Here is a 21403-nt window from a genome sequence, read left to right as displayed (position 1 = left end):
CCCACCAACGAGAAGGGTTATTCTTTCCAACCAAAATTGATCGGACATCAACAACATAAATTTTGACGTGCACTTAGATAAAACCCTAACGAATGACGAGCGCAACCTCCCAAATGATTCAAGGATGAAAATTTCAAGGCCAATTCTAGATGAAGAATTCATAGTTGTATAAGTTTATGAAACCCCACTCATAATTATGAAGATAGGAGCCGATCTATAGACCCTAGTGGAAAAGGACCTCTCAAGTGTTTCAAAGCCAATGTCGATCTCTTTGCAATTTCATTAGATAAGATGCCCGATGTTGATTGCTTGTCATCAATTGAATATTTTGACATCCATCAGAAGCATAATCCATATAACAAGGCGATAATCACCTGAAAAAGTTGAGGCCATGAGAAACACGGTTCACTTTCAAGGACTCTTGTAAGTTAATTTATTTTTGAAAGGAAGTACATTTAATGGTTATCTAACCATATCCTGGTGTCATACCTCAAAATTCACCATATCCTTCACAATGATCATCTAGGTCACTATCCTAATCATTTTCATATCCTGATAAACATTCATCTCATCTATATATCCATAATATCATAATATATTCAACTTGCATTTGGAAAGCTCAAAATCATGGATTCAAGGGTCTTTTCACACAGAGCACAGAATAGAAGGCATGTTGGGTGTGAGCATCATCAAGATTAATTCAAGTCCCTGAAACCCTAGTTTCTGACTATGAGATCATCATCTGTGGTGTATACATTCAAGAATGAGGTTTCATCTGATTCATTTGGTTCATTATGGATGGTTCATTTGCTTGATAAAGATTTATGATCCTGATTCATTGTTGGGATTCATTCAAAGCTTTACATGGTCATAATTTGTTGCTTGGTTGGTGTTCTTTGGTTCAAGATCAGTCAATAACATGACATATTTTAAAGGCATTGTGATCCACATTCATTTGTCCATAAGAGATTATACAAAAATACGTATTTTTATCTAAGTTGACTTTTGGTCAACTTATGACTTTTTGGTCAACCAATTGACCAAAGTCAACCATTTAACCAAAGTCAACCATTTAACCAAAGTCATTTTCCAACCATTATCTTTTCAATACAATACATGTCCATATCCATTTCCAAGTTCACTTCAAGCCACTTTGAATCATGTTCATTGTTCACCTTTTAATACATGAACCTTTCTTCCAAATCTCATGTTCATGATCATTTTTAGCCATATTCATATTCTACACCACATGATTAAACATCCCTTCAATCTTTCTATTTCATGTACAAATAAATTATTCAAACCAAATTCAACTTATCATTACAACATTGAACCATAACATTCATACACAATTTCAAACCACGTTCCAATTATATTAACACCATCAATCCTATTACATGCTAATACAATATGCATTCCAAAATTACAATCATTACATATATCCATTTTTTCAATTCACAAGGTTCATGTCAAATTTACAACAAAATTTCATAGCATTTCCAAGCAATCCATATCCGAAACTCCAAGCTTCATAGCCTAATTTCCTCCATCAAGCATGATCTCCAAAGCATCCAAGATTTCAACTTTCTTCATGTGGTAATTTTGATTCATGAACTTTGTGTAGTCTTGTCCATCCTACCTTATACATTGCACCCTACAAGAGAAAAAATTCATTAAATATCACCAATCTAACACAATCCAAAGTCATGCTAAGAATAACATGCATCCAACAATGTAGCATAACCTAACCTTCATCCTAACATATTTTCATCTAACCTACCAACACTCCAAACCATGCTATGATAACATACATTCAAGGCTAACATAACCAAGTTGAACCATAAAACAATAAACCAAGGCATCCTCAAATTAAACCCAAACCAGAACTGAACCCAAAACATTCAATTAACACAACAAAACCAAACTGCCATTCCCTGAAACTGATTATGCCATAACAGTCGCTAACAGCATAAACTAACATAGCAACCACATACAACAGGTCCACACATACCAACAGTAGTGCATCTAAAAGTCACAAACAAACATTAGCAACCATATACAACAGGGCCCCTTTGCATAAACCTTTGGCAGAACAAATTCGAAGTTGATACCAAACGGGAAATTTACTTAACAGGGGAACAACTCATTGATATCATCCATTCAATATCCACTAACACAAATTAGCACAACAGAATTGCTATCCAGACTAAACTTTAACGGCAATGCATCATCACATAACAAAATTCCTAACCGTTTCAACCAACTAACTTCCAAAACCACCATAACAGAATTGGAACTGACTTCCAACAACCTCCACATGATCGTGACCTAGTCTTTGCGTAACACGTCCATGGATCCAGACCGGGTTGGAGCTATCCTTGTCCTTGAAGACTTGGGCCTTTGGCCCAAGCAAACTTTTGTTGCCATGGGCCACACGCACACCTCCGTTTCGTACCCCTAAGTTGGCCCATGTCCATTAGTTTTTCTTAATTATTTCTTAAAACTTGGTTATAGTTTTAATTTATTTCTTAATCTGTTTTAATTCCAATTTTTTGTATTAATCTTGCTGATTAGATTAGTTTAATCTTGTTAGAATTAGGTAATTTCTTGATCTTTAGATTTTAGATATTAGGACTAGTTCATTAATTATTTGATTAGTTAATTAGGTTTAATCAAATTTTAGATTAGATTTAGTTTTTTCTTAATTTTCCAGAATTATTTCATTTGATTAATCATGCCATGATTAGGATTTTAATCATTAGGTTTTGATATTTCTTTTTGTGGATTTTATGTAGATTAATATGGTTAATGGTTGATTTTACCATGATTTTTCCATTAGGTTGATTTTCATTCAATTTGACTATTGTATGATGATTGTTAATATCCATGTGGATTAGATTACATTCTTGATTTGGATTGTTAGATTACTCCTTTGATTAGTTTGATCCTAATTCATGCTTAGGTAGACTTTAGTCCTTAGAATTAATATTCACTTTAATTGTCCATTTAATCGATTCATTTGGTTTGTGATCGTATTGAATAAATTGAAAATCTGATTTCAATTTAGATAATGAATACCTTGTATGCCTAATTTTATTTGCCATGATCACATGATTAGTTTTTGATTTGTTTATCCATGATTAATCCATTGATATTTGAATTGATTTAAACCATTGAATGAGCTTACATTTGCTGCATCATTCTCATTGGACTTGATCTCATGCTAACGTCGTTTCTTGTTTTTGTGTTTCCACATGTGACTTTGAGATTCAAGCACACTTTTAATTAGTCATGTCTCTAACTCATTCACTCGACTTGTATTGTTTGAAGTGTCATGCCACTTGTATGTTTTAGGCATTATACATAGTTTGTAACTTGTATAATTCTTTCCATTTCCATTTAAGTTGTATTGCTTACACCCCCCATTGTGGGTCAAATGTCCCCCCACCCCATGAACATATAATAGCTTAGGTATATTTTTTATTAGTTCATCATGCATGCCAATTAAAAAGATAAAAATAAAACGATAAATAAAGCATTTCAAAAGAAACAAAAGGTACTTGATCCAACATCAAGTTGTTTTCCAAATAAAACTCACACCATTACAACGCAAATACTTGATCCAACATCAAGTATTTTCCATCCACTTCATGATCCATTATATCATCTTTTTTCCAGTCTCTTCTCAACCTCATTCTCTCTCTCTCTCTCTCTCTCTCTCTCTCTCTCTCTCTCTCTCTCTCTCTCTCTCTCTCTCTCTCTCTCTCCTCCATCCTTCACACAATTTTTCATAATAAACTCAAACATTTGGTCCAACGTCAAGTGCCTTTTTCAAAAATATTTTCATAACAAATTGGAATGCAAAAATGGGGTGTACGTCCTTGTACACAACATTCAAGTACTTAGGTTGTCGGTCGTACCTAGCTTGAGGACCCGACACTTGACTTCCCCCTTAAAACATCTAATGATTCAAACAAGTTAGATCTAGGTGCTATGAGGGAGAAAAAAGGCAGTTAGGACTCCATTGTCCTCTCGACTCCCAAGTATTTTGATTGTTGGTCATACTTAGTCAAGGGTCAAATACTTGTCTCCCTCTAAGTTCTAATGATTAGACTTACCAAACTCTTTTCACAATTCAAATATATTTTTGGGATGAAAAAGAGTGGTTAGGATAACATTGTCCTTTCAACTCCCGAGTTTTTGGACTGTTGATTGTATCTAGCCAAGGGTCTGATGCTTGTCTCCATACATAAAATCAACCCCAACAAATCAAATCATCTTTCTTCCTTAGTGCACAGCTCTTCAAAACCTTTCAAAAAGGATGTGTTACTTCCGTTCTACCGTGAACGACGCTTAAGCCTCCATGTATGAGCAAGTACTGATTAACTACTAGAGTGTGATCCAAGCGCATCCACTTTACCGCAAAGAAGCACATACTTCCCGCTCCCATAACAAAGTATACAAGCAAGTGAACTGTAGCACGCGAAAGCCAATACTGTTCAATAAAAACAACTAAACAAATACTCCGTTTGTGAGCCGAACTACGAAGCTCTGACTTCCTTATTGCACGTATGAGGATATATAGGCACAAGGGTCTAAATCATTGGCGAGCACACTAACTCAAAGCCTCCAAAGTCGCTAACAGCATAAACAACTCTGCCCCATCAGCTACTTCCTCATTCACTTGCCTTGCTGATAGAAACAAACTCTTTCCCTCCTCAATCTCAGGAAAAACCACCGTCTTATCAAAACAATTGATAGAAACTCGGTTAAACACCAACCAGTTCATACCTAGAATAACATCAATCTGCACTAGTGGAAGACACACTAGGTCCATCCCAAAGTCTCTACCAAAAATACTCAAAGGACAATTTAAACAAACCGAAGTAGTAGTCACTGAACCCTTCGCAGGAGTATCAATCACCATACTACCATACATCTCAGATATCTCTAACTTAAGTTTCACAGCACAATCCAAAGATATAAAGGAATGAGTCGCACCTGTGTCAATAATAGCTACAAGAGGAAAGCCATTAATATAACACGTACCTCGGATAAGTCTGTCCTCACTGGAGGTTTGAGTTCCGGTCAATGCGAACACCTTCCCAGTTTGAGATTTCTTTGGCTTCTGACACTGACTTCCAATATGCCCTTCTTCGCCACAATTAAAACAAATCATTTCCTTGTGCTTGCAATCAACTATTGCATGACCAGTCTTACCACAACGAAAACATCTCTTTACTTCAGCAGTGCATACATTACTCTTATGGCCAGCCTGACCACATTTGAAGCAAACTATACCAGCAGGATCACCTCCCCTACTAGTCCTCTGAGCCGGAGCAGCTCCTTGTTTCCCTTTTCCCACTGGGGCATCATACGGCTTGCCACGATTTTGATGTTGCTTGCCCCTGCGGTCACTGACAATCTTGTAATGAGCATTATTGTCTTCTTCAAATATCCTGCAGCTATCAACCAATTCAGTAAAAATGCGTATCTTCTGATACCCAACAGCTTTCTTAATTTCAGAGCGCAGTCCATTTTCAAACTTGATGCACTTTGAAAATTCAGCACCAGCACCAGTGTAATGAGGATAAAATTTGGACAGCTCCACAAATTTCGCAGCATAATCAGTGACAGACATGTTTCCTTGCTTCAGCTCAAGGAACTCAATTTCCTTCTTACCACGGACATCTTCCGGATAATACTTTCTCATGAATTCCCTACGGAATACATCCCAAGTAATGACTTCACCTGCCACGGTCAACCTCTCGTGAGTCTCTAGCCACCAGTCATCAGCTTCGACTGCTAGCATGTGAGTACCATACCGAACCTTCTGAGCTGGAGTGCAATCCATAACACGGAAGATTCTCTCAATCTCTTTCAACCATCCCAAGGCTGCATCTGGATCATGCTTCCCTTTAAACACCGGCGGATTCTCTCTCTGAAAAGTCGCCAAGCTACGTGATCCAGCATCACCACCAGCATTTGGCAAGTTCTGCACAGCTTGTGCCATTGCTTGCATTGCAGCAGCCATTGCAGCATCATTCCTTCCAGCCATTCCAACTTATCAATACAACACAACTTAAAGTTAGATTGGTAACAATACACAATTGTTAGACAGCAACGACACGACAACTGGCCGGACAGACCGACCTGCTCTGATACCACTAATGTAACACCCTTCTAAAATACCCCAAATATTTAATTAAATAACAATAACAAATATATATATATATCAGAGTAAATATGCAATCAAGGGTGTCACACAACATTTCACACATTTCACCATAAAATTCAGTCATGCTCATTATTTAATTCAAAATAACATTTTTGCATAATTCGCAGCGGATAAAATCAACCAACCATTCGAAACATATAACAGATTACATGTAAATTATTCAACAATTAAAACATCCCGTCCTGATGTTACATCTATCAGAGCATGACCCACTACGGAGACTACACTAGACTCCAAGCACTAGCTTCTACTCAATCACTGCTCGTTACCTGAAAAATAGTTGTAAGGGTGAGTTCCTCAATCGATACAATAAGCATTATAAATCAGCATGTAATGCTAAGTAATTTAACACGTTTCATCACCCAAATCAGATTTACACATTCAGTAACGGCACATCAACTCCAATATCATACTCAATAACAACCTAAAATGCAACTCAAATGAGACTCGACTCGTCATGCATGTGGTACCAATCGGAGTAAAACTCCCAACTTAGAATCATTGCCATTTTAGTGGGCATCAAGGCATAAGCCTTCAACTTTCAACTTAAAATTTTGCCAATCCAGGCCAACGTGGTGTGAGCAAAGCTCCGACTTAATGCATATGAATGTACATGGCATACACGACTTTAAACTGTCGACAACATAATAATAATAGCAATACAACAATGTTTTCGACAAAATCAACTTATAATCAACTTATAATCAACTTTGGCTCACCAAGCCTACAACTCAGTATTTTCAACAACTTTAACACCACTTATCAACATATTTGTATCAACACTTCATAACATAAACTCAACAAAATTACTCATCAAAATTAACGATAATAGGCCAATAACCAATTATGTTCACAACATTAAAATATCAATTTTTCCAATTTCCAACAGTGTTAACCGGTTAACGCCCTGGGTTAACCGGTTAACGCAGGACAAAACACACTTTCTGGCAAAACGCAACAGTGTTAACCGGTTAACGCCCTGGGTTAACCGGTTAACGCAGGCAAAACAACACATTTCCACAAAATATAACAGTGTTAACCGGTTAACGCCCTGGGTTAACCGGTTAACGCAGACAAAACAGCAGTTCCTGCGCTAACACAAGGCAGAATGCAGAGTTCTCCGCATTTTCCGCCGTTGGAGGACTTCCGGACCTCCGATTCAATTTCCGTAAAAAGCTATACGTCCAGTAAATTATGACACACACCATTATCGATTCAATTGCAGTTTTTAACACAGTTTATCCAACATCATTTTCAGCATTCACAATCCCAATTAGGGTCATTCGACGGTTTATCACTACCCATGACATGTTAATCTATAATACCCATTAAACGACGATAAACCCCCCTTACCTGAGATAATCCGGCAATCTCTAAGCTTCAAGCTTTTCCGTTCTTCAACCTTTGCTCTCTAGCTCTGCCTCTTTGCCCTTTTTCCACTTTCACGATCGCTTCTCTGCTTTTCACGTGAAAACTCTTTACCAACCAAAAACTCTCTTTCCATATTCCAACTTATATATTTTCCACTAATTATTATTCCAAATAATATTAATAATAATAATAATTCAATAATTCAATTTATTTAATTAAATTATTAAATATATTATTAACTTAATTAAATAATCCTCTTATTTAATTCGGGGTGTTACAATCAGCACATCTGATCTTTGTCCTCTTTTCAGAGTCAAAGTCAACCAACCATTTCTTGTTTCCAGTAAGATGATTTGAACAGCCAATGTCCATATACCACCAGTTTATCAGATCCATATCATCAGATTCAGAGGCCATCAATAGCACAGATTCGTCATCAGAACTTCTGACTATATTTGCTTCTTCTGATTTTCTCTCCTTGTTTGACCAACAGTCTCTAGCAAAGTGACCAAACTTCTTACAACAGTAACATTGGATCTTCTTCTTGTCATACTTATCTTTTCCCTTCTGAGCATTCTTTTGTCTATCAGAGGTTGAGCTTTCTGACTTCTGACCACCGTCAGATCTTCTCCTGGCTTCTGACTGCTTCTGATACCTCCTATCAGAAGTTGCTTTTAGAGCCTGCTGCTCTACTTCCCTTTCAGAAGTTCTCTCAGTCAAACGCAACTCTTGCGCTTCTAGACTGCTCTGCAGCTCTTCAATTCTCATGGTGCTCAGATCTTTGAAATGTTCTATTGCTACCACAATGTAATCAAATTGACAGGTAAGGGATCTCAATACCTTCTCCATGATTGTTTCTTCAGAAAGAGTTTCTCCACACGCTTTCATCTCATTAGTGATCAGAATCACTCTGGAGATACATTCAGAAACTTTCTCATTATTCTTCATGTTGAGATTCTCATATTGCTTTCTCAAAGACTGAAGCTTCACCTTCTTCACTGAGCGTCACCACCATAACATCTAACTAGTGTGTCCCATGCAGCCTTTGCTGTTGTTGAATCTGCAATCTTCTCAAACACATTTACATCAACACATTGATGAATGAAGAACAATGCTTTCTGATCCTTTTTCCTTACTTCCTTCTGCGCGTTTTTCTGTTCATCCGTCGCATCTGCTGCTACCGGAACATAACCATCAATGACAAGATCTAGAACATCTTGAGCACCGAACAGTACACGCATTTGGATCATCCAACGATTCCAGTTTTTACCGTCAAATACTGGAAGTTTGGTGTTCATGTTGCCGTTTCCGTTCATCTTTCTACCTTGCACAGTACACTCAGATTTCTCACACAGTGTTTCCCAACCCACAGAATTAAAATTCTGATCAGATTTTGTTCAAGATTCAACACGAATCTAAGAATCAAAATCAAACACACAAGACCTCACGTTCCCTCGTGTTTCCCGTGTTTCCCAATGAATCCGAACCGGAGCTCTAGATACCAATTGTTGGTGCAAAGGTAGAATAAATGATGAACGAAAATATTCTATTAAGAGAATGACGGCTACAAAACATGATAAAAGTTACAATGATTGCCATCCTATTTATAAGCTAAAACTAGGGTTACTAGAATAGGATAAAATACTAAAATACCCTCTAACAAACTTAGGGGCTAAGAAAATAGTACAACTAATAAAATATGAATTACTTCTAATAGATATAACGACACTCTCTTTGTAAATTCTTACATGATTGATGGATAATACAAATGAAGAATTAACACAAATAATAATGGGTCATCATGAGAGGGAAACATTCACATTGAGTCAAATATTCACATAAAGGTCAAATACTCACCCAAATAACTGGGACTTAGAAGTCACACTTGTTTCCCAACGATCCACTATGTTATCCACATGTTAGAAAGACTTTCAACACAAGGAGTCAATCCCTTACTCGAACCAAACTCTGATATTATTGATGGGCCATCCTTAAGGGGGAAACATTCACATTGGATCACAAGGAGTCAATCCCTTATTCAAACCAAACTCTGATATTATTGACGGGTCATCCTTAAGAGGGAAACATTCACATTGGATCAAACACTCATCTAAAGGTCAAAGACTCACTCAAACAAGTGAGAGGCACAACATATCACCAAAAACCTTAAGGTGATATGTGTATGGGTCTTCTTACTTATAAAATGCTCAAATTTTAAAGCAATGTAGGACTTAGAACTCACACTTGTTTCTCAACACAATTCACACTTGTTTTCCAACAAATACGATAATAAAATGATACACCTCTCGGATTACTATCAATAGAATACATGTTTTTTGTATATTGATCACTTAGTTTTTATGTTTGTAGATGATTTTTAGGGACATAAGTGATCACATAGAATTTGAGGTTTCACTAGTTATTAAGAAAGATTTCATGAAGTGACACATGACATAACCTTTTGGATTCATGCAAGAAATCATGCATAAATATTGCTTTCAATAGATTTGAAATTTTTATTATTATGTATTCCAATCTTTTTACTGTAATATGATTGAAGAATCAATTCATTCTTATTGTCAAGATAATTTGTTGTTATTTGATAGATGTTGACTATCACTCGTTTTCCCTTGTCTATAATATTAAAAGTATAATTGAAATACTTTATAAAATAATATGAGATACAATCACTTAAATTAAAATAAAAAAACACGTATAAATACTTTAAATATTCATTTGAGTATGTAACTAATTTGATATAGAAACGAGGTGTAAGTCCGCATTGGTATTTAACTAGTTTGGTTTAGAAATGAGAGGTAAGAATAGCAATGTTTGATTTCAAACAAGTCCTCCTTATCCAATTTGGTCATTATCATCCCTCCAATGAAACAAAACATCAAAATTCAAACAAACAATCTTTGTACTTTTGTCATTAATATTTGAAAACGACATCCTAATACTTGTCATGCTCCCGTTTGTTAATTTCCATTTCATTATTACAACTTATTTCATCATGTCTTCTTCCCTTCTCTTTTGATCACACTACAATTTCCCCTTTCAAAATTCTCAATTTATCAACCTAACTTCAACACTCAATAATTTTATTCATTTTTTTAATACACTATTGGTGAGGTCCACTCCCAACAAATTGTGGATGCAACTTCTATGGTATCCAACTGAAAAAAAAAGTGCGTTTGAAAAAAAGTAAAAGCCATTTACTTTCCCTTTCACCAAAGTTTCAATCTTTAACTTAGATCCACCTTTCATCTTCAAAATCAAACCCTTCATTTCTCTCTGCAGATTCAACCCATAACTCATCTCTCTGTGTGCTGATTTCATGAACCAGCTAAGTACACAATTTCAGAGTGGTCAATTTTTCTTTTCTGGTCAAAGTTTTTGTACCCATTTGATGGTAAACAAAAGAGTACTAGAATAAAACCATTTAATGCTTTTCTATTTCTGAAGAATACAAATCTTGACTTAGATTTTGTCAATGGGAAGTACAACCCATTAATCTTATTTTTTATTTTTTACTATTGTGGTATTAAAAAAACTGTAATTTTGATGTTGATTGGGTTTATTTTCGATTAGGGTAGACAAAAAGGGGCAAAATGAAAAAAAAAGTTTTGTTTTTTCTTTCTGGGGTTAGGGTATTTTGGAGTTTGAGGGTAGTAGTGGAATGTGACGACCAGTAGGTAAAAGCTTATCGTTTTTCCTTTGCCCCCAATTTGCAAAGGTTTGATTTTGAAGGGTAATTATATAGTGTTGCTGTAGTGGAGATCTGGGATTTGTTTCGTGTATTATGCCCTATGAGGACTTTCTTCCCTGCAGAATCATCTAAGGAAGAGCACTCAAGTTCTCTTAATCCTCAATCATGGCTTCAAGTTGAAAGAGGGAAGCTTCCCAAGTCATCAATGTAAGTTTTGTTAATTTTTTCTGGTTTAGTTTTTAATTGGAAGCTTAATTTTTTGGATAATTCACTGAATTAAGTTGTTTGATTTGATTTTAATCACTATAGAGAATCTCTAATCAAAGTCCAGCAGCCACCTGTGCTACCGTTCTTTAAACCTGTTGATTATGTCGAAGTTTTAGCTCAAATCCATGAAGAACTTGAGTCATGTTCTTCACAGGAACAGTCGAATCTGTTTCTGTTTCAATATCAGGTCTTTAAAGGACTTGGAGATGTTAAACTGATGCAAAGAAGTCTCCGGGAAGCATGGCGGAGGGCGAATAGTGTTCATGAGAAGGTTGTATTTGGGGCATGGTTGAAATATGAGAAGCAAGGTGAAGAGTTAATTGCTGGTTTGTTGACAGGTAAACGTCAAAACGAATATGGGCCGATAGATGTGCAATCTCATGTTTCTGATATAAAGGTAAGTTCCCAGGAGAAGGTCTTGATGAATGGGAACAACACTTCACCGTATGTTGTTTTTACGATTGGGGATGAGAAGATAGTGTGTGATAGACAAAAGTTTTCTGAACTCTCGGCTCCATTTCACACAATGTTAAATGGGGTTTTTTGTGAATCGGTTTCCGAGGCTATAGATTTGTCTGAAAACAATATATCTTCTTCGGGTATGAGGGCAATAAGTTATTTCAGTATGACTGGTAGTTTACTTGAACAACTCTCTCCGAAGCTTTTGCTTGAGATATTAGTTTTTGCTAACAAGTATTGCTGTGATATATTGAAAGACGCTTGTGATAGAAGACTTGCATCGTTAGTTACTTCGAAAGAAGATGCCATCGAGCTCATGGAATATGCTCTCGATGAGAATTCAACTGTCCTTGCAGCTTCTTGTTTACAAATCCTTTTACGTGATCTTCCTCACTGCTTGAGCGATAGTCGGGTGGTGGATTTATTTCTTCACCCTAATAAGCAGCAGTTGGCAGTTATGGTTGGTCCAGGTTTATATGCACTTTTCTGCTTCTTAAGCGAAGTTTCTATGAACGTAAATTCTAGTTCAGACACAACAGTTCATTTTCTGGAAAGGCTAGCTGATTTTGCTGAAAATGACAAGGAAAAACTGTTAGCGTTTCATCGATTGGGATGTGTAAGGCTCTTGCGGAAAGAATACGACGAAGCTCGTCGCCTTTTTGAGAGAGCTGTAAAAGCAGGTCATATTTATTCTGTTGCCGGTTTAGCTCGACTCGACTCTATACAAGGGGAGGGGCATATATCTTATGAGAAGATCAGCTCAGTCATTTCTCCTGTCACTCGACTTGGATGGATGTACCAAGAAAGGTCGCTATATTGTGATGGTGATTTAAGGTGGAAAGACCTTGAGAAAGCAACTGAACTGGACCCTACTCTTGTATATCCTTACATGTATAGGGCTGCATCTTTAATGTGGACAGAGAATTCTCAAGGTGCACTTGCTGAAATAAATCGGATACTTGGCTTCAAACTTTCGTTAGAATGCTTGGAACTACGGTTTTTTATCTATCTGGCTCTCGAGGACTACAAAGCAGCCCTTCGCGATGTTCAAGCAGTTCTTACTCTTTGTCCAAATTATAGAATGTTTGAGGGACGTGTAGCTGCTTCTCAACTCCGTACTCTAGTACTTGAACACGTTGAACATTTGACGACCGCAGATTGTTGGGCACAATTATATGACTGTTGGTCTGCTGTTGATGATATTGAGTCATTATCTGTTATTTACCAGATGCTGGAATCTGATGCGGCAAAAGGTGTTCTATACTTCAGACAGTCATTGCTTCTTCTAAGGTATGATATGAATGAATGTGTGGTAACTGTTTTTACTAGTAAAAAATTGCAGAATTTTACAAATAATAGCTGTTTTTTTTAATCTTCCTGTAATGTTCATGTCAAATTCTCTGTTCATTTGATAGTCACTATCTATGTAGCACCGACACTTTAGATTGAAGGCATGTCGGTGTCCAACTAGTAAACGAATCTGACATTTATTTGATTTAGGCTAAACTGTCCTGAGGCCGCTATGCGGAGTTTACAGTTAGCTTGGCAACATGCATCAAGTGAGCATGAACGACTTGTATACGAGGGGTGGATCTTGTATGATACCGGTCATTATGAGGAAGGGCTCCAAAAAGCTGAAGAGTCTATTTGTATTAAAAGGTCTTTTGAGGCCTTTTTCCTGAAGGCATATGCATTGGCCGACTCCGGTCTTGGTTCAATATGTTCTTCAACTGTTATTTCACTTCTTGAAGATGCCTTGAGGTGTCCTTCCGATAATCTGCGCAAAGGTCAGGTACGGTTTTTCTATTGTACCACCTTCTTGGAAACATTTCACTAATCAACAACCAGTGACCATACTCAGGTTAAGTATTAACTTACGTTTGTAAAAAGAGCCGCCGATTTTCCCTATTTTGGAAATTAATAGCAGTTATTCGTAACTTTTGTAAGAGTTCTGATGATGTGACGTTAGGAATTCTGATGTGTAGGCTCTAGGTAACACCGATTATGTATTAACTTAAGAGTTTTGGTATTATTTTGTTCCATTTAATCTACCAGGCCTTGAACAATCTTGGAAGTGTTTTTGTCGATCATGGGAAACTGGACCAAGCAGCCGATTGCTATATCAAAGCCCTAAAAATCCATCACACTCGAGCCCATCAGGGTCTTGCGCGTGTTCATTTTCTTAAAAATGACAAGGCTGCTGCTTACAAGGAAATGACTGAACTTATTGAGAAGGCAAAAAGCAACGCATCGGCGTATGAGAAGAGATCCGAGTATGGCGATCGTGATCTTACAAAGGCAGATCTAGAGATGGTCACTCGATTAGATCCGCTTCGCGTCTATCCTTATCGATATCGAGCCGCAGGTTGATATTTTTACTTTCTTAATCGTAAGGCTTATAATTATGTTATTGCGGCTAGTACTTGATAAACACGTGTAATACGGTGAACGTGATTGCAGTTTTGATGGACAACCATAAGGAACAGGAAGCCATTGCGGAGCTATCACGAGCAATAGCATTTAAAGCTGATTTACACCTCTTACATCTTCGCGCAGCGTTCCATGAACACAAAGGCGATGTGCTAAGTGCATTAAGAGACTGTCGCGCCGCACTCTCGGTGGATCCAAACCACCAAGAAATGCTGGAACTTCACACTCGTGTTAACAGCCATGAACCGTGAGGAGTCGAGTTTGCGAACTAAGGACAGCATTTGTACAATCATCAGCCGTCATGAAAACTAAATTTGTAAATGCAAAGTATAGTTGAAATGAATGATTAGAGCCTTCTGTATACTCTGTTGTAATGAACATGTCATGATATCATTTTCCTTTCTAAGGAGGGGATGCCCAAATTTTGTATTTTATATACTTGCTATCTTTTGAAAATGTGTTATGAATACCAGATACATGTATTTTGTTACTGAATCTGTTTTTTGGAGTGTATTCATATTCTTCTGAAGATAGAAAATCAACTTCCATCAAATTTTTATATACTTCCCTCTCCTTGAGTTTATTCTCAATCTTGCATCTCAATACTGGATACAATTGTTGATGAAAGTTAGTGATGATATGAATGTATTGCTATAGGAATAAACTGAATCTTTCTCAATTCATGATTTAGTCAAAACACACTAGGACTTGATAATTAGACTTTAAGACTATGTTTTGTGTTAATAACACCACTAACGGAAGATGGTGAAATGCAGAAAATAACAAGGTGAACGTGGGGCATCACATATAGTAGAATGAGACAATATTTATGTAGGTCGTGATTTTATGGCCGGGGCACCACATATAGTCGAATGAATGAGACAATGTTTTATGTATGTCATGATTCTATAGCCAATAAAATAATTTAATTTATAAATACTATATTCTAAAATATTTAACACATTCAATCAATCTATTTTCAACGCTTTATATTTTTTTTTTCACTTTTTATTTATTTATTAATATGCATTTATTATGAGAAAGTTTTACCTCGTATCCCATCAATTATACCTATACCCCTACGTTATAATTTTTTGGACCAAAATGCCCTCATATAAATAGGTTATATTTCTGAAAATTTTCATTTTTTACTTCACTTTGGTTTCAAGACTTCCAGAATATCACATTTGCCATTGTAAACCGGAACTCATAGAGTAAGTCTTTCGGTTCAAACATACCGGAATTCTTTGACTTATGGTTTTCAAACTGTTTACCGAAAATCTTCTTAAAAGACTTCCGATTTTCAAACTGTTTACCGGAACTCTTCTTAAAAGACTTTCGGTTTTCATTTAATTCACCGAAAGTCTTATTGAAAGTGTTCCGGTGTTTAAACTTCACTTTTTTCACATTGAAACTCTTTTTAGAAGTGCCCCGGTGCGCTTTATTATTATTATTTTATAATTTTTATAATTTTTTTTTATATTGGTTCAAGACGAGATGCCGACGGTAGGATTCCAGATCGTAGTTTAGGACGGAGCGCATCTACATCTGCAGCAGAGCTGGTTGACTATCCAGGAGGGCCATATGATACATCTCTTTTGGTAAAGTACGAACATCATGTTGCTCGACATTTATGGTTTGGTGAGGTAAATAAGCGACGTATATTTGATATTGAATAGTATTTGAATATTTTATATTGTATTTTATAATATGTGTTTTAATTGTTTTTAGGAGAGAGGTCCAAAGAAAGAGTTGAAGGTTGCTGGACACGGGCTTAAGCTGACATCGAAGGTTCCACAAGCTCTTCCACAACAGATGGAGAGTTAGGTTTCTAGGTCTGGGTTATCTTCACTTCAGAGAACTGGTTTGATGAAGATAGACACAAACCTTCTATCCGCATTTGTGGAGAGATGACATCTAAAGACATCTTTATTTCACATGTCGTTTGGTGAGATAAGCATTACTTTGGATGACGTCTCTTGTCTGCTTCACTTGCCCATCAAGGGTGTGTTATGGAGCCTTCAAAATGTCACTGAAGAGGTTGTTGTTGAACTTGCTGTTGACTACTTAGGAGTGTCACAGAGTGAGACACATACAGATGTTCGTAGCTGCAGGGGTTCTTACTATAAATTGGAGTGGCTATACGATTTATCCGTACAACATAAAGCTGCTTCTAGTTGGTCATTTGCGACTAGAGCATATTTGTTGACGTTGGTGGGTTCCATAATTTTTGCCGACAAGATGTTTACGCTTGTCGAGGCACGATACCTCTTACTGTTCTCGGACTTAGAGAGATGTTCTGGATACAGTTGAGGATATTTGGTTAACGAAACCAATGCAATAAATGGAGACATTTGGTGAATGTGAACAATAAGATATTTGGTAAAATAATTAAAATAGTAAGTCATATAAAATAAAATACGTACCTGAACCCAATGATTTTGGTTAACAAAACCAATGCAATAAATGAAGACATTTGGTGAATGTGAACTTGTCATAGGAAAGAAAGTCATGCACATATTGCCTAAACAGACAAGTACAACATTATATCGATTCACTATCAAGTAAGCCGTATCTGATAGAGTCAACCATTTTTGTGATGGCTGTGGACCAAAGGATTCTATCATAAAAATTTCTCTCACTTTTGCTAATCGATTACAAAATAACATGTCATACAAAATTGATCTTTTCTTGTCTATTATTTCCAACTCCAAGTCTCGGCGAACCATTGACCAACCATCCTCACCATATCCATGCAATGATGCAATGACTCTAAATCTACAATTACCATCTGATACAACATTAACTACATCTTTAATGTATGACCTAATATGATTAGGAAATTGAAGAGTGAAATGTTTCTTTGATTATGGTTGCTTATTTGATAATTTCAACTTCATCGAAGTCTGTGATGATTGAGATTGCCTTTGTGAAGATTGAGATGCCTGATCAACATACTCATGATACGAAGGGTCCCTATAAACATCATATTGTTCGCTGTGAATTTTGGCGAACAACCTCTGGTTTACCAAAACTTGTCGAATTGGGTTACTTGCAGGATCAACCACACAAATCCTAGGACATGTGCAAAATCTAGATAGTCTTGAAGATGTCTAAAATCACTTTCATATCTTTCATTTCTGTTCTCTAAGTGTTTTACGTCGAAATATGTTGATTACAATGTTAAGTGGATGTAAATTTAACAAGATAAAGTAAATGGCGGAAAATAACTGACGGGATGTAAAGTGGTCGAAAAGGATAAAGTGCAGAAAGATAAATGACTGGAAAACATAAAAGAGATTTGTAAAGAACTTTGAACTTTATAAAATAAACTTTGAAGAAATTGGTGTTTGTTTACACATACATTTTCCAAATATGACTCTTTTCTCTCACACGGGTACTTTGAGTGTTTTCAGGAATTTTGTATAAGTAATTCTTCACACCTTTTTTTAGATAATAACTACCCTATATATACACAAATAACATAACTGTTATTAACGACTAAATCCTAAAATTATGACACATGGCTCTCCTCCTTTCGCCAGATGCTTCCACGCGTCTTCTGCCAAACGTCACAACCTTTTAAATTCAAATTTACTTTTAAGTCGAAATGACGTCTTTCTTCAGGATTTTTGTCGAATTATCAACATACTGCAATGTTCTCCCTATCTGTCAAAAGTGCTTTTCCTAGGTGCAAACATCTTTGTCGAAATGACGAAACTTCCATTTTGTCGAATTGTCGAACCATACTTATTAATCAAATCGTTTCAACCCATGTCATCATTTGTCGAAAAAATCATTTCTTACACCAAATCTCATTGCGTCGAAAACGCACGTATACAAATTGCCCCCCAGCAAAGACGTTTCGACCGTTGTTCTGGAGAAACAGTCATTTGTTGTCAATCAGTGTTTTGATGCCACGTCATTTAATCTTCATTAAATGCAAGTCTGATAATTTCAATTCCCAATGCAGGTTCATCATTACACTTTCTCCACAATGTCACGTCTAGCCCACGTTCACAATCTACTTCCATCATTTCCTCACATCATGGTTTCTTTTCAACTTCCACCTCTTTATCATTTCCATCAGAAATGGCCACGTGTCCCACTAACACCATTACCATCTAAAACGTTTCAACATCTTCTTCCTATAAATACCCATAAACCTTTTCTTTAAACCCTTTTACGTTTCAGATTTCCTTTTTTCATACCCATTTCTCAAGCTTTTCACATTTTCTGAGAAATCTTCTTCAGTTTTTTCCAGCAATGGCGCCTCAAAAACCCTCAAGCAGTAAACACTCCAAGAAGAAACAAGACTCATCTCTTCCTCCTGTACATGATTTAAAAGGGCCAATGACCATTGGAAATCAACAGTATGTTCCGGAACCTCCAAATGAAAAGGAAAAAGACTGCATCTATAAATCTCAGGTACTAATCCCCGTTCTTATTTCTGGAAATTATCACGCTATGTTAGGTCCCCTTCCAAATCCAGAGATTAAACCAGAGCGTTTAAGAGAATTTTTTCCATCTTACTTTCACACAAAACCCATAGGCGCTGGAAGAAAACCTCAGCCTAAAGAGAAAGTTGTAGAACAAAAAGATTCATCGAGTTCGACGGATATTGGAGAGTTGGACTTAACCTATTTGAATTTTCCCAGGATATTTAGAACCTGCCCATGGTCGAAAGATCCTTCTGACTACGTATCTTGGTTAGATAAAATCGAAAAAGTTAAAGGGTCTTTTTGGAAAGAAGTAGGCATTTTCGACCTTATCCAGTTGTCGAGAGTAGGACCCAATATCTGCCCAAATATGCTTTTGGCTTCTCTCTACTTTTGGGATAGTACTTACAACACCTTTCACCTTCCTTGTGGGATGGTTACGCCTACCCTTTTCGACGCAGCAGCCATTGTTGGTCTTCACCCCAATGGTATAGATTTCGACCCTACTGTCTTAAGTGAAGATACCATTGCTTTTGAAACTAGCCTTGCACCCTACTCCTTATTCATGTCCTATTACCATGATAAGAGTACCACTGAAGTTTTAGATGTCGAACATATAGCCTTTTTGACACTATGGCTGTCCAAATATGTGTTCTGTTCTCGCTCTCTTCAAGTTGCCAAGAGATTTATCACCATAGCCAATCAGCTTCATGCAGGCACGAAACTATGTTTGAGCGAAATGATTCTGGCGAATCTCTATGAATCTCTGAGCGAGAGCGTACATTTCTTAAAGAACACCAAAACCCAAGGGAAAATCAACTTATCAGGACCTTTTTGGCTCTTGCAACTATGGCTCAATGCCACCTTTGAAGCTAGTCTTCCTGTAGCACCAGAAATAGATGAAGAAGAAGTAAACAATAGGACTGTCGAATGGCCAAGATTAGTGCTACTAACGCCAACTGATGAAGGAATCAGCCTTCGACAAGCTTTTAAAAGCTATGTTATGATGTTTGCTAAAAGTCATCAATTTACTTCGACCATGGCACCTTTTGCTGATAGAAAAATCGGACCTAAGTGGTTTACCCAATAACTGCCCTTGGAGATGCAAAAAGACGAAAACACATTTCTGAATGTTTGAGAATCGTTCTTGACCCCTAGGCTCCTTTTTTCTTATCGTAACACCACTAAAAACCAAATTGCTTTGATAGTTTATCAACCCAACCTTGTTTCTAGACAATTTGGTCTAATCCAAATCAAACCTCAACCTATATTCCCCAAAAAGGGGTCCATCATCTTTTATAACTCCCTTCACACTGAAGACGAAGGCAAAGAGCTGTCGAAGAAACTAGCTGATGCTTCTCTCGACATTCGACCAGTTATTTTTCGACCATCATTCTTATGCACTCCTGAGTTTGATGAATGGTGGAAGGATTATTATTCCAACAAATTTTTTGACGTAGCTGCTTTTGCTACACATTTGACAAATGCTTTCGCTTTTGTGCAGGATCGGACCAAAAAAGGTATTCCACGACATATTAAGGAAATACAGAAATTTCAAAAATATTTTGAAACTGCGTATAGACCTGATGATCTTAGTCGAACCATATGCGAAGCAGCGGCCGAATTAAAACGTAAATTGACAGAGAAGTTTAAAAAACTGTCATTGCCTTCCAATCTTTCACCAGAGGCGCGCTATGACCTGGCTTTCAATTGTCATCCACCAAAGTTTCCTCCTTTGCCAACTGCTGACTTTGGGGTGGCGTTTGGTTTTCCACTTCCAGCCTGGTTCCTTTGTGGGGATTTTATGAAAATTCTTCGTCAAAAGTATCAAAAACCTGCTGAGCGTGTGGTTCCGACTAAGTATCATCTGGGCGAATATCCAGGACACCTTCATATTGGAATAGAACACGTTCGCGTGGAAGATACCAACCATTCTTGAAGGTGTTCACAGAAAAATATGATTTTTCTTTCTGTTATTCTAACTGTCTTATCATGTATCTCTTATATTTGTTTCTGAATTTTCTTTCTTTCCTTAGCCGTGAAGATCCCTGCTAAGAAAGCTGCTGTCGAAGCGTCGCCCAGTACTGCTAAGAAGCCTTCGACAAAGGTATAACACTTTTTTTCTTATTATTTTCCTTCCATTATTCAAAACTAACTGGCTTTGGCCTGTATGACTAGGTAAGTCGAAAACCCTCAACAATCCAAAAGAAGAAGAGTGAAGAGGAGAGAAAAGAGGATAAAGTCCCTAGTGAAGAGTCTGGTGATGAATCTCCAGAGTTAGTCCCTCCTCCTCAGAAGAAAAAGAAACTCACGAAGGTTTCTTCCCAAAGGTCCATCGTCAACCCAATCAGGAAGGATTCTGCCAGTACTTCTCCTGCCAAGCCTCAGTCGAAAGATACGGGGAGTGGGAAATCCGGTTTTAACACTGAAATTCCTGAGGTAATTTTTTCAATTCGACAGCATATGTTTACCTTTCCTACATCTTTCTTC

General features: G+C 37.0%; 1 protein-coding gene and 1 long non-coding RNA gene across 3 annotated transcripts; one reads left to right on the top strand and one right to left on the bottom strand.

The window, feature by feature from the left end:
- Positions 1–1294: 1294 nt before the first annotated feature.
- On the bottom strand, positions 1295–2443 carry LOC127092552 (uncharacterized). Of its 2 annotated transcripts, none has more exons than XR_007792207.1 (2): positions 2012–2443; positions 1295–1654 (listed from the first exon to the last, which is right to left on the bottom strand). It is a non-coding gene; the product is annotated as an uncharacterized LOC127092552 (long non-coding RNA). The 2 variants fall into 2 exon arrangements; XR_007792208.1 differs by having other exon boundaries at positions 2252–2443.
- An 8169-nt stretch (positions 2444–10612) lies between these two features.
- On the top strand, positions 10613–14969 carry LOC127092466 (ETO1-like protein 1). Its single transcript, XM_051031345.1, has 5 exons — positions 10613–11525; positions 11628–13334; positions 13545–13836; positions 14100–14409; positions 14505–14969. The coding sequence occupies exons 1-5, from the start codon at positions 11419–11421 to the stop codon at positions 14723–14725; spliced, it is 2637 nt and encodes an 878-aa protein (XP_050887302.1). The 5' UTR covers positions 10613–11418; the 3' UTR covers positions 14726–14969.
- The last annotated feature ends 6434 nt before the right edge of the window (positions 14970–21403 follow it).

Source organism: Lathyrus oleraceus, chromosome 6, assembly GCF_024323335.1.
Source record: "Lathyrus oleraceus cultivar Zhongwan6 chromosome 6, CAAS_Psat_ZW6_1.0, whole genome shotgun sequence".
Classification (NCBI taxonomy): domain Eukaryota; kingdom Viridiplantae; phylum Streptophyta; class Magnoliopsida; order Fabales; family Fabaceae; genus Lathyrus; species Lathyrus oleraceus.
This window is presented reverse-complemented; position numbering and strand designations above follow the sequence as displayed.

Excerpts from the sequence above, each read along its gene's own strand:
- LOC127092466 (XM_051031345.1), top strand. The coding sequence starts at position 11,419 with ATGAGGACTTTCTTCCCTGCAGAATCATCTAAGGAAGAGCACTCAAGT. Across the intron at positions 13,837-14,099 it reads ATAATCTGCGCAAAGGTCAG|GCCTTGAACAATCTTGGAAG; the intron begins GTACGGTTTTTC and ends TTAATCTACCAG. Across the intron at positions 14,410-14,504 it reads TTATCGATATCGAGCCGCAG|TTTTGATGGACAACCATAAG; the intron begins GTTGATATTTTT and ends ACGTGATTGCAG.